This window comes from Orcinus orca, chromosome 6, assembly GCF_937001465.1.
Source record: "Orcinus orca chromosome 6, mOrcOrc1.1, whole genome shotgun sequence".
In the NCBI taxonomy this organism is placed as follows: domain Eukaryota; kingdom Metazoa; phylum Chordata; class Mammalia; order Artiodactyla; family Delphinidae; genus Orcinus; species Orcinus orca.
Window position 1 is genome coordinate 115966419 of NC_064564.1, and position 14472 is coordinate 115980890.

Below are 14472 nucleotides of genomic sequence, written 5' to 3' on the forward strand. Positions count from 1 at the left end.
GCCTAGAATAGTGCCTGACATAGGACCCATTCAATGAATGTTGTTGAACGAATGAAAATCCATCAATCAATGAATGAATGAAAGTACAGAAGCTTGGGATGTTTTTAGGATAGTGCCCCCTTCAGTGGTAAAGGAAGGCTATTTAAGGCTCTATACGCAAAGCACTGGGTTCTTCAAACCTTCCATGATCTCCTTTCTTATCACTGTAGTGACGAGAAGTATTTTTACAGATAAAGACCTGAATGGTGTGTGACAGACGACAAACCAGAAGGCTCAGTTTAAGTAATCCCAATTTTTAAAATGAGTCACCTGGAGGGTGGTATTTAAGTCCTTTTTCTGGCTTGAAAATGTGAATATTTTTGGTAACTGATGAGTGACCTGCTTCTGAGTTCCCAAGTAATGATGGCAGAGAGCACCAAACCAAAAAGACCCCATAGGTCCGGGGTTGGCAAACTTGTGCCTGCAGCCTAAATCCCACCAGCCTCCTGGTTGTTTGTGCAGATTCCTTGTTTATAGCCTGCAAGTGAAGAATGGTTTTCCCATTTGTAAATGGTTTCATTTTCGCTGGTAATATAAGTTCCTACATAATAGGAATCAAGAGATTGTGCCTCCTGGCCCTGCCAACGCCTACAATATTCACTATCTGGCTCTTTAAGAAGTGTACCCACCCCTGACACAGATGTGCCATCCTGGGGCCCATTCCTCAGCTGCAGACCACAAAATCCCCAGAAATAATCATCTGGGTATTTCAGCATGAAGTGACTTCCAAAACCAAGTGCCCTATACGCAACTGCCAAAAGGTAATTAGCTATGAAGTGGCCAGTGGCCGCTGCTATCATCTTCCACAGCGGTGACACCCTCTCTACAGCTGGAAAAGAAACAGCCAAATACGGAAATGTATCTTACGCATGTTCCCAGGGTAACGCATATCCTAAAACCAATGGCTAGGGATAGATATTGTTCTAAATTTGGAAATATCCGATGACAAAGAGAAGTTTCCTTCCCTTTTCTTACCACACCCAAAACAACACCCTACCTTTCTCATGAGAAAAATTCCTTCACACTTATGGTTTCCATTTCCTACATTTGATCTTTCACTTAACAAAAAAAATGATTAATGGAAGCCCATGATGTATACAGACCTTTTAGTACCACGCCTGGCATATAGGAAGCTATCAGCATTCTTTTAACATTATACCCAACATATTATTATTGTATTATTATTACATCTGTTATTGTATCACACTGCATACTTTATGTATGGTAGACACAATATATAATGTACTGTAACACAACATATTGAACATGTTATATTCTATAACATGTAAATATATAATATAAATATAAAATATATAATTATATATGCAACATGCTGTATTGTTTTATATCATTGTTACACACATTATTATATATCATTGTTATATTACTATCCTAACACGGGGGATACTAAGCCACAAACCAGCTGTGAGACTTCAGACAAGTCGCTTCACTTCTTTCTAAGCCTCAATTCTCCATTGGTAAAATTAGGTAATCATTTTAGATTTTTACCACTCTCTTCCAGCTCAAGACCAATGCCAAAAGCATGCTAAATAACCTTTCCTTTGAAAACTTCTTCTCCTACCCTGAAGCCTATGCATGGGCACACCCAATCACGGCTTGGAACCCCACAACGGACAGGCATGGACATCATCTTCGTTCATTACATCAACATCCTGATGCTCTGCACTTGTTGATTCACGCCGCCCTCGCAGCGAGGTTTGAAGCAAGCTGTTTAATAGCAGTATATCTATTTTAATAACAACTGGGTTGGTGCCCCATGATGTACAAGCATCTGGGGAAAATGGTAACGAATCATCCCTCAACAGACACAGTAAAGAGGAAGAGGTGGGTCATTAGTCACCCTGGGTCATTAGTCATGCCGCTGAACAGTAAGCATTACACTAAAAATATTAGTAACACTTCTGGGCTCACTCTGTCCCTTTCATGTGAGGACATTAAAGTATTTAATAATCGTTGCTCCCTGGGAGACAGAAGACAAAAAGTTGTGATGGTAAATGAGTATCCTTAAATAAAGTCTTCTCATGCCTTTTTTTATGTGAAACTCAGCACTTGAAAGAGACTGAGCCAAGGCCAATGCAAAAGACCATGGGAAAATAGAATTTTGAAACAAAAATAGATTCTCAGCCCTCATAATGGTTTTTGAACTTCCCATTTCCCTTCTCTGAGCCCCATGCCTTTAGGTAACTCATCACGATGGCACTAGTAAATACAGTTTAAGTTTCACAAGAAAAACAAGTTCAAAATGATAATGCTCAACACTGATGTGCTTGTGGCTAACTGATAAATTTATGCATCACTCAAGAAAATGTTAACAGATACATCCCTTCTGGAAAACAACATGGCAATAGTCCATGGCAGGCTCCTGGACTGGGAACTTTACCTTGGGAACTTATCCCAAGGAAATCATCCAGCAAATCACAAATATATATGAATACAGCTACTTATTGTTACCCTACCTGTAACAGCAAAAAGGGGAAATAATTTCAATATCCAGCAGCAGGTGAATGATTTAATAAGTTATGGGACAGCAACATGATAGAATGTCACAGTCATTACAGTAGCTCTGAAGACCACATATGAAAAATATGCATGCATGTGCAGCAGCTCTGGAAAAGATGAACAGTAACAGCTAATTCTTCTGCTCACTCACTAGGTTTTAGGCCCTTTAGATCTAGTCACTCAATATGCATTTTCTTCTTCGCATTTTGTCAATTTTTTTCCAATTTCTTCTTTAATAACATAATCTTTTCGACTAAAATAAAATGAAATTTCTCTGTACTTAGCCTAAAAATAACAACACTAATAAACACTTACTGGACATATACTACGTGCCAGGTACTGTTCTAAGCACTTTACATGTATAAACCCCTTGACCCTCACACCTAGCCAGCTAGAAGTGGGGAAGCAAGGAGTCAACCGGGGCATCTGGGCTCCAGTGTACAGGCTCTTAACCACTACGTAATAATGAAAAAACTTTTCAGCATTATTCAGGATGGGAAAATGGACTGTCCTGCTTAGTTCAATATTCTAGTTAACTAGGAATAGCTCAGCTATGTCTGGTCCTGCAGTAACTATTTTCAAAGAAATTCAACACCATAAAAACGCCCCTGTGACCATGCTGTTCAGCAGAACTGATGCTTTCTGCAGGTACTGAACAGCAGGGGAGTTTGCAGATATGAACAGCAGTGATGAGTGCTGATGGTCCCTGATTCACAGCCCACAAGACACCTCTGAGATCATCTGGCATGTGATCCCTTCAACTGAGGGAAGGAAATGGGTAGAGTTAGCCAAACTCACACTGCTAGCTGGGATTGGGACAGATCTGGGCCCATGATCCATGCCCGCGGACGTGGTAAAAGCCGGGTTCTTTCTTCCTATTATGCAACATGTGATAACAAGAAAGACTATGATTCATTAAGTGCTTGTGTACGCTAAGGGCTATAAACCCTTCACGTGAATTATTTAATTTCGCGCCACAGTCGTTCGAGGTAGGCATTATTATTAATCTCACGTGGAGACTAGGAAACAAGCTTGGAAACGTGAAGTCATGTGGCTCGCCTCACTCAGCTAGAAGGCCCTGATGCAGGTGACTGGCGTGCAGCCCCAGCCCTTGCACATTCTGGAGCACTGCAGCCCCACAGCAATGGAATCAGACCACACAATGCATGGGGGTAGGTAGGCCGGCTCCAGCTCTGGCCAGAAAAGCCGTCAATATTAATGATCTGGCACACAGGCATCCAGCGGCCCCAGATGCTTCTTGACTACCTAGCTAGGTACAAGCTTGTAGAGGCAAGTCTAAGCGCCCTTGCTGACTGGAATCCAAACAATTATAAATCCGCCCCCACAGCACAGGAACCAGAGAGCATGTGGAATTTATGCAAATCCTTGAGTCCCCACCCCCACCCAACCAGGCAATCTCCTTCCCAGCCTTGCTAAGCCCACAGTCAGCCCAGGCCTGGGAAAGACACTTCAGCCTCAGCTCTTCCACCGAGGGTGTTAATTTCATTTGCTCACACCCAGCTGTGTACAAACATGCAAATCATTAACGTTTCCATTTACCAGGCCGGTATGGCCCTGAGCTGCTGGGATTTCTGAAGGAGATAACAATTCTATTTGCAACTACGGCTGCAATTTTTAATTCCCAAGGAAACTTCCGCCCGTGTTATATTCCCAAAAGCCAAAATGACCACTGTAAGCAACCTTCAAGTTATTCATGAAAAAAAAAAGACCAGAAGAAACAAAGAATTCTTTTTTTTTTAAATATATTTATTGGAGTATAATTGCTTTACAATGGTGTGTTAGTTTCTGCTTCATAACAAAGTGAATCAGTTATACATATACATATGTTCCCATCTCTTCCCTCTTGCGTCTCCCTCCCTCCCACCCTCCCTATCCCACCTCTCTAGGTGGTCACAAACCACCGAGCTAATCTCCCTGTGCTATGCGGCTGCTTCCCACTAGCTATCTATTTTACGTCTGGTAGTGTATATATGTCCATGCCACTCTCTCACTTAGTCCCAGCTCACCCTTCCCCCTCCCCATATCCTCAGGTCCATTCTCTAGTAGGTCTGTGTCTTTATTCCCGTCTTACCCCTAGGTTCTTCATGACATTTTTTTTTTCTTAGATTCCATATATATGTGTTAGCATACGGTATTTGTGTTGAATTCTTTTGAGAGCACTGGACGGGATAGTAGGTATATTTCAGAGCAGTTCAATTTAGCTCTCAATTGAAGGTTTCCCCAGGTGTCTGGGTCAATGAATCAATAACGAAATGCCGACTGTGATTTAAGTGCCTTTTGTGAAGCAATCTTTTGCAGTGTGAACAATCATCAATAAATTTACTTAGTCTTTGTAAATTCAGACTTGCTGTGGGACAGAGGAGGGTGTACCTGTTTTCATCCCTCGACGCCTCTACTTTGGGCAGAGAAAGGCAAAGAAGGAACGTTTCCACCACACACCCGCCAGCACTGGTAGATACCATTTACTGAGCACCTACCATGCACCAGGAACCACGCTGCACCTTTCGGACCTCATGTATACCCGTGGTAGCACTGGAGGCCAGGCAGCACTCAGTTTGGTTACCGAGTGCACTCACGGAGGGCACCAAGTGCCATACGCTGTGCTAGTATGGAGGACAGAACAATGATCCCAAGAGACAGCCCTCAGGTTTCTGGTCAGGTACTATAGTAAACAGACTCCCCCCCCCCCCACCAGCCCTCCACCGGCCCTCCACCGGCCCATCCCTGTGGTGAGGGCTGGAATGTAGTCATTTGAAGGCCACTGGAGGTAAGGACAGTGGGGAAACGATCTGGGATTACAAAATTCACTTGTTCAAGGTCAGACAGAAAGTCAGGGGCAGCAGAGCTCTGGCTGGATGGACCACTCGGGATCATAGGAAGCCACTGCCTTATCCTACCTCCCATCCTATTTTTTTGGACAGGGCCTGCTAGAACTCACTATGGAAATGCAAATGACTTAAATTTATCAACCACTGCAAGCATTCATTATTGTAAAAACCAATAAAGGCAGTACCGTTTCTTTCTTATGTTTTGGGTTCTGAGAGCTATAAGAAAAACTAGAACTATAAGAGAGTATAATGTTGGTCCCTTCAAAGGATGCACGTCCCACACTGTTTAAAATCATTAGACATTTCTCTATTAGGTGTAAAATGCTCTTTAGGGTGACATCAAGCAGAAGTGAGATTCATGTTTCTCAAACTAGTATTCTGTCACCTCAGTTTTTTAACTTTCCAGGTCTACAACATGGAAACAGAAACACAAATGATCCAAAAGGCAGATAATGATTTCCTTTAAATGTCCCTTCAGAATTTATTCTGCATTTGACCTTCCTAATCACGACTGTCTGGCTCTGGTTAAAGTCTGCCATCGCAGGTCAACACACAGACCGGACAGAAGTCAGGGGCAGGCTGGGCAGTTCCAGCTGCCTGCAGCAAATGCACACAAGGACGTGCCCCAGTTTCACTTGCCCCTAAAGCAGACAAGGATACCATGCTGCTTGCTCTAGAGCCTGGTGCCATCAGTCATCCACTGAGCTTGGACTTCGAAAAATACACTCCCATCAGGGTCAGGGTGGTGGCTGGGATCCACTAAATCAGTGGTCCCCAACCTTTTTGGCACCAGGGACCCGTTTCGCGGAAGACAATTTTTCCACAGACCTGGGCGGGGGGTGGTGGTGGGGGTGGTGGTGGTAGGGGGTGAGGGGGGATGGTTGAGGCAGTAACGTGAGCGACGCGGAGCAGATGAAGCTTCAATCGCCTACCGCTCACCTCCTGCTGTGCGGCCCAGTTCCTAACAGGCCGAGGACCGACACTGGTCCGTGGCCCAGGGGCTGGGGACCCCTGCACTAAATCATTCCTAACCATTGTTCCAAAATCCCAGTTCCAAAATACAAATAACCTTTAAAGACAAAGACAAACAGACAAACTGTGAAGAATAAATAAACTCCACACCATTGTTATTGTGGATCCTTGGACTGGAGAACAAACTGCGGGTCCAGGGTCTACCCTGCTCAAACCAACAAATCCCTACACTGGCAGAGACACGGCCCTGGTAAATGGGATCTGTGAAGACTTAGAAATCAGGGGCAATTAATTGCTCTTCTTTTTATCCCCAATTCACTGTGGATCCTGAAATCCCTACTATCAACTCCTCTCATTTAAATTTCTGAACACAACTAAACAACACCACAAAACACAAAAGCTTTAATTTTTGTCTGTAAGCCCAGCTGCTTCCTCTGGAAGTATTAAGAAGTTTTAACTCACACGTTTTCTAAGGAAAACCAGAGACAACTTAAAAGTAAGTAAAATATTAAATTCCTGTTATAAAAGTGATTTGAGTTATTGGATCAATGCCAATTTTCTTCTTGGTGGCTGGAGACACCAGGCCACATGGCACTGAAAGAGTGTTACATCCTGACCCACCAGTAAATACCCATGTCTGCTAAGATTCATTCTTCTGAAGGACAAGGTACTATGATGTAAGCAGCAACTGCTTTTTTTTAAATGTTTTTCTCCCCCAAATGAGTAAAGTACATTAAAGAAAATATAACAAACCTCATATATGCATAACCTGGATTCTAACAGTTGTTAAAATGATCCTGTTTTTCTTATCTGTATGTATGTGTTCATTCAGTCACCTGAACCATTTTAGAGTAAAATTATAGCCAGCATAACCCTTTAGCCCTGAATACTTCAGCATGACAACCCCAAAAAGGACATTCTCCTACATGACTCATTACCATAATCACACGTAATAACATAGACAACAGTTCCCAAATATCATCTACCACGCAGTTCATACTGAAATTTCCTGAACTGTCCCCCAAATGTCTTTTATTACTGTTTTGTTCACACCAGGATTTGATCAAGGACCAGTAAGGAATACCTTTTTCAAAGTAACTTGTTGGACAAAGAATGAATGACTGATGGAAAGTCAGAGGGGCTGGAACCGAACGGTAAATTAGCATCCGACCTACTTTTCCCTATTAAGAAGAAAAAAGATTATATATAATCTGAGCACAAAAGACAACTATTATTAACATTCCCATGCATTTTCTTCCAGTTTATTTTTTCTGTTCATAAACACACACCCATACATACGCTTGCGCTCAAACTGTCTTGCTACAGGTCAGGTGCTATCTCCACCCTTTTTGGCAAGTGGAGATAAAAGAGCCAATACCTGATGAAGTCCTGTGGGCACCATCTTTGGTATTCTGGTGCCTGCCGGGTCTGCGAACTGCTGGTCTGCTAGGTTAATAACAGTGAAAAGGGCAGCCGAGTGCACTGGAAGACCCAAAGGCCCTGGGGCTGCATACTGCCGTGTGGCCCCTCTGGCTTTCTCCTCCTCAAAGCTGACGCTAACACAAGCCTGAGTGACACCGAGTAGGTTTTAACAGGTGTTGCTGTCCCGTGTCACAGACATCTAGGATTGATAAATATGAGACTTGTTTTTTTTTTAATAGAAGGTACTTTGAACTCTTTGGAAGAAAGGCGCTATATATTTAAAAGCTATTAATAACATTCTCTAAACCAAACTGTCATAAAAGATTCAAACTCCTGGATATCAAAATTTTTACTTGGGATATCTTTTTTTTTTTTTTTTTGCGGTACGCAGGCCTCTCACTGTGTGGCCTCTCCCGCTGCGGAGCACAGGCTCCAGACGCGCAGTCTCAGCGGCCATGGCTCACGGGCCCAGGCGCTCCGCAGCATGTGGGATCCTCCCGGACCGGGGCACGAACCCGCATCCCCTGCATCGGCAGGCGGACTCTCAACCACTGCGCCACCAGGGAAGCCCCTTGGGATATTTTTTAAAGCTGAAAATTTTCAACCAACGGACGTATGCTGTACTAAATAAAAATCTCAAACTGAACTAAGTTCTCAGCCAAGCCAGGCCATCACATTGAGATGCAAATCGCTTTATTCCTTAGGAGAACTGCCTGTTAATTTTCTTTAAAATATGCTGAACTGCAAGCATTTTCTGATGAAAGGTATTTCCCCAAGCAGTTTCAGGTCTGGTTTTAAACCAAAGTTTCCCAACAGAAGGCTGCCTCCTTCCTTCCTCCTGGAGATGAAGCACAGGGCCTTCTTACCTTGTTTCCAGGGGCACAGATGGCTTCGTTTCAGGGGCTTCTGTTTTTCAATAGCATTGCCCATTCTGAAGCCAGAGGATCACAGGGCCCTTCCAAGCCCAGGTGTCTTTGTTGAACAGCGAATACGGACCGAGTCACTAGCTGGAAGGGGATTCATCTCTCAGACATCCCAATCACCCAGCGGTGAGCACTGGTAAATCCTCACAAGAAAAACCTGAACTCTACTCTGGAAGGTCCTTGCCTCTGCCTTTCAAACTCCCTTCACTCCCAGGAAGGAAATCAGAATAAAAGGCTTGTTATCGCGGTGGGTCTCGGTACGTCTATACTAGGAAGCTCTTCCTCCGCCCTCCTTTGACAGTCTGTTACTCATTGGCACAGCAGCCTCAGATTAACTTCCAAACACTTTGGACACTGCTTTTCTTTGGGGGAGGAGTGGGAAATGAGATGATCAAAAAACTGAAAGTTAAAAATAGACCAATTTGGGGGGGTGCCACAAGAAACTTTTTTTTTTTTTTTTTTTTTTTTTTTTGGCGGTACGCGGGCCTCTCACTGTTGTGGCCTCTCCCGCTGCGGAGCACAGGCTCCGGACATGCAGGCTCAGCGGCCATGGCTCACGGGCCCAGCCGCTCGGTGGCATGTGGGATCCTCCCGGACCGGGGCACAAACCCGTGTCCCCTGCATCGGCAGGCGGACTCTCAACCACTGCGCCACCAGGGAAGCCCAAGAAACATTTTCACAGAGACCCTAACATCACACCTTCTATTTAAGGATTCTGGCCCTCAGACCAGTGTGCATCAGGTGACAAGTTCCATCAGAGAGAAAACAAGCTGACTTCATTAATCCTGTGTTTCCAAGGGAAAAACAAACAAACATCAAAATGCAAACTGCACTTTAGTTTCCAAAGAAGAAAAGACCTCAGAGGACAAGCAGCTAGGAGTTTGTAACCTCAAGCTCCAATCTTACACTCTATTTTGGAATTAATTTTTCTGGAGAAAATGTGGCACCACCTAAATTCTGAACAACAGGTTTCCTGGAAGAAAGAAGGGCATGAAATCATATGCTTTTTGGTAAAAACAAAGAAAATGGCAAGGTACGTGGAAAGATTTCATTGATTTAGATACCAGAGTTTGAGGGTAGAAAAGCTCTTAAAGAATCCCTGGAGCACATGCAGTGGGTGAGACTGGCTGCAGGACCAACCACCTGGGTTCAAATTCTGCCTCTGCCAACAGAGCATAGTTTTCTCAGTTTTCTCATCTGTTAATTGGGCATAATGCCAGTAGTCCCACCTCCCCGGCTGTAATGGTTAGGGGAAAACACTGACTGAAACTGCCCGGCCCTGGCCAGGCAAAGACAGTAACAATGTGCATAAGTTATTTTACCACAGGAGATCCTGGTAAGGAACAGGGAACTAACAAGCTACCACCAACCAGAAGAATAGGGGAAAGGTCAAAAGGAGAGAGAAGAGACGCCAGTCCACATGTCCTACCAACCTCCCAGAATCCTCCTCGCTGGAATCCATCTTGGCTGAGTGCTTGCACGTGCCACCAGAAAGGACCCTCAGTCAGAATGATTGGTCAGAGACAACCCGGAAACTCACCCCATCACCATAAACCCCGAGACTGCGAGCCACGTGGCAGAGCAGTCTTCCTGGGCTCCCTTACCCTGCTGCTCTCCGCCCAGGTACCCCTTCCCAATAAAGTCTCTTGCTTTGTCAGCACATGTGTCTCCTCGGACAGTTCATTTCCGAGTGTTAGACAAGAGCTCAGTCCCGGGCCCTGGAAGGGGTCCCCCTTCCTGCAACATAATGAGGATCAAATAAAAGGGACACTTAGGAATCCCTTGGTAAATCGTTATGACCAACACCGTAATACTCTTTGACTGTGAAACTGTATTAGCTCAGATGGCCGATATCTGGCTTCAGACAATTTAGCCAAAGGCACATAATCACAGTGAATTTCGTTCTATTGGGGTTGGAGGGTACAAGGTGGGAGCCAGAGTAAAATTTAAAGACAGTATTCCACAAAAGACCCACAGAACCAAAGAAATGGAGTTTGAGAGGCACTAAATGCACTAGTGCTCCAACTGTTCAGTGTGCTCTGTTACCACTCCCAGGGCCATGGCCAGCGTGCTGCACCAGCCACTGCCCATTCTGAGGGAAACAGAAATAATCCTGCCAATGTATGCAAAATGAATGAAGCCAAATCCAAATCTCTACAAGATCTTAAGGTTTCCTATTTGATCTACCAACACAGAAATCATTTTTACAAAATCACAGCCTGAGATTCCAAACTTCTTAAAGCAAATAGCACGGGTCTGTTTCACTCCTCCAGTGACAGGCAGGAAAGAGAGCAAATGCTTCAGTGAAGGCCACGGCCAACCCCGCTTCCCTCACACCGTACGATGAACTCACCTTCCAATCAAACTGCAACCACAAACTGCAAAAGAGCAAAGGCTCGCACCCCAACCGCGCCAGAGGGGGCCGCTGAAACCTAAGAGCTGGTAAAAGATCCAATTCAAGTTCAGCACCCACCCCAACTCCATCAGCAAACACCCCACCCTTTCGGTACACTCTGAAGAGACTTCCGTTTCCTTCCAAAAACCGTAACAATTTTCCTTAGGCAAGTCTGCAATGCCAGATATTATATCTGACTTCATTTCTTCCAGAAGACATTTAGTTCAAAATATCTACAAAAGCATAATAGATCAAAAAGGCTCTACTTTTGAACCTGCATCTTAATGTCTCTTTTCACCTAAAGAAAGTTTTAACTTGTCAAATGCTCTGCACACGATGCCGCCCAGCACCAGCAGAATACCCACGCACAGTAGGTGCTTAATAACTACTGAACAAATGGGCAGACAGATGAAGGAATAAACAAATGAAGGCTCCCCGCCCCCCTCCCCCGCAAACACACCCTACAATGTGTTAACAGGAGTTTCTTTTTTTTTTTTTAATAAATTTATTTATTTTTATTTTATTTTTGGCTGCGTTGGGTCTTCGTTACTGTGCGTGGGCTTTCTCTAGTTGCGGTGAGTGGGGGCTACTCTTCGTTGTGGTGCGCGGGCTTCTCATCACGGTGGCTTCTTTTGTTGCAGAGCACGGGGTCTAGGCACAAGGGCTTCAGTAGTTGTGGCACGTGGGCTCAGTAGTTGTGGCTCGCGGGCTCTAGAGCGCAGACTCAGTAGTTGTGATGCATGGGCTTAGTTGCTCTGCGGCATGTGGGATCTTCCCGGACCAGGGCTCGAACCAATGTTCCCTGCATTGGCAGGCGGATTCTTAACCACTGCACCACCAGGGAAGCCCAAACGGAGTTTCTAATCCATAAATGAACTCTCCTTCCTGCAAGCGCCAGAGGTGTGGGCCCTGCCGAGTGCTGTTTCATCCACCTTCCCCACCCCTCAGCTCAGGCAAAGTCCCCAACCTGGAGTTTCATCCGTATCTTCTTTATCCCCACTAGTCTGTAAAGCCTTTGAAGTCAGGAACTGGGTTTGGGTCAGTTCCCCATGTGCCTGCGTGCACACAGAACAACAGGTCACCAGGGAAACCTGGGCTCAAGGCCGACGCTGCCATTTCTCAGCTAGGGGCTGCCACATTCTAACAGCTAATTTTCTGATGAACCTTCCAAACAAACTAGAAATTTCCTTGAGAGCAGCTCTGAAGTGAGGACCCTGTGGTTAAACTGCTTCTAGGGTAACCACGGCCTCCCAAAATGATTCTGTGTGAACTGGATGGGGGCTGGGGGTTGGGGAAGATAAATCGAATCACCTATTTTTAAGAATTCCTCCCTAATTCTCATCTCAGAAAAAGTGTCTTCCAGAGTTGTCCCCAAGGGTGAATATGCTCACCATCCAAGATGGGCAAGTGACCCATCCAGTCCACACCTTAGGGAGACAACATGGGACTCAAACAGATGAGACGAATCAAAAGTGAAAGACCACCAGAAGTGGAAAGCTCACCGCATGGCCAGCATCACGTGTCTCCACGTCCTGCGCAAATCCTCCGAGGGTGCTGTGGGTACATGGACTGCTTTCAGTCAGACCGCGTGTTACCAAGTTACTCCTGAGGTATTACTACTGCAAGCCCCAAATCACGGACTCACAGAAGGGTAGGACCTAAGGACACAGACTGACAAAATCATCTCCTCCTAAAAGCCTGGGGCAGGGCAGGGCGGGGGTCAAGGCTACACACTCAGTGAGAGAGCCAGATCCAGCCCAAGAGTTTTAATTCTTGGCCGGGAAACCTCCTACCTCTCCCTCCTGACCAGAGGGACAAGGCGGCGGAGGGGTGGAAAGTGCTGGCTCTGGGGGAGAGCTGAGCCAGTTTGAATCTTTACGTGGGCACTTTCCATCAGGGCGACAGGAACTTCACCTCCTGGACCTGATTTTCTCACCTCTGTGAAGTATGTACTAATATGCTGCCTACTTCACAGGCAGTCTAAAGCTTAAGCAAAATGTTTTAAAGGTGCTTGGCACACTTAAAGAATAGTTACCGTTGCTGGTTTTTTTTCTTTTTAATTTCATTATCTATGAACACCCAGCTTTAGAGACAATACATTAAAGAAAAATTATTTACCGTCACAGAGATTTTTTTGTTTTTTTAAATATCCCAGTAAGATCCACCGCAACATTCTGATAAATAACTCATTCCCTTAGCGCAAATAAAATAATATTTCACTTCCAAACACTTGTATCATCAGAATACTTTTTTGATTATGGAATGCAAGCGACATAAACCAAGGAGGTAACACTGTGGTTACTGAAGTTTGAAACATTTTACAGAGTCCTGTCCTCAATGCAAGATGCAACTGGATTCAGAAGAAACCTGCGTCAGGGAGTCCTGCAAGGCACTGCTCACTGCTCAGAAGGGGAAGGCCAGTGATCGCCCGTAGTGTGCACCTTCACCACCTCCTCCCCACCCCGCCCCCAGGTGTGCGGGCAGGAGATGGAAGCTGGGCTCTGGAGCCGGTGCCCAGTAGCTGACATGAAGCTTTGTGCATGGAATTTGTGTGCTGGGAGGAAAGTCTGATGTTGGTCACTTCCCCTCCAGAGAAAAATACAACAATACAAGGAAGCACCAAGCACTGTGGGAATGTTCCAAAGTGGGAGTTCCAGCTCAGTCCAGAGTATAAACAAAGGGCAATGACCAGCCTGGAGGTCAGGCCAGCAGAGCACTGAGGCAAAAAGTCTGGGAGCCAGTCTTCTGGGTGCCCTAGTCCCTGCTTTGAAGTGACATTCCTGCCCAGCGCTGCGGAAATCACTGAAGGCGAAGGCACATCTCGAGTACTGCATCACAGGAAACACAGACCGGGGTTCTCTTACGACACTCTTGCACACTCACAGATCAGTCTCAGAATGCCATGGCCTGAGAGGCCTCAGATTCATCCGACAAATGCTGACGTGGAGTTTAGGGAGAATCAAACAACATGAGCAAAGAATCACTTAGTTACCACTGTAATCAGTGCTGAGAAGTTCCGGGAGGGGAACATGTCTAGCAGGGCAACCTAATCTAATCTGGGAGGTCAGGGAAGGGTGAGACTCAAAGGATGAGCAGGAGCTGACCAAGCAAATGGGTGAAAAGCATTCTGGGCAGGAGCAGCATGTGCAAAGGCCCTGTGCAGCTGGAGGTATGAGAACGGGGGAGGTGGATGCGGGTCAGAGGCAGCAGAGCCTTAGAGGTCCAGGGTTTCATCTCATGGGCTCCAGGGGGCGCCTAAAGTGTTGACCAAATCACGTGTGTTCATTTTTCTGGGAAGAGAAGTCCATGGCTTTCATTACAGTCTCAAAGAGTTCCAAAAGGTTAAGATCCA

The 14472-nt window shown here is 45.3% G+C and overlaps 1 protein-coding gene across 9 annotated transcripts in view; it reads right to left on the minus strand.

Moving 5' to 3' along the window:
* The window catches only part of RAPGEF1 (Rap guanine nucleotide exchange factor 1), a 139185-nt gene that overhangs the window by 104477 nt on the left and 20236 nt on the right, over positions 1-14472 (minus strand). For 2 of the 9 annotated variants that reach the window (XM_049711413.1, XM_049711410.1), the window contains exon 1: positions 8669-11172. The exons of 5 other annotated variants lie outside the window; for them this stretch is intronic. In XM_049711413.1, coding sequence (XP_049567370.1) covers positions 8669-8732 — 64 coding nt within the window. In that variant the 5' untranslated portion in view covers positions 8733-11172. Of the gene's footprint in view, positions 1-8668; positions 11173-14472 lie in introns of those variants that run through there. 2 more of the 9 variants (XM_049711414.1, XM_049711417.1) reach the window with 2 other exon arrangements.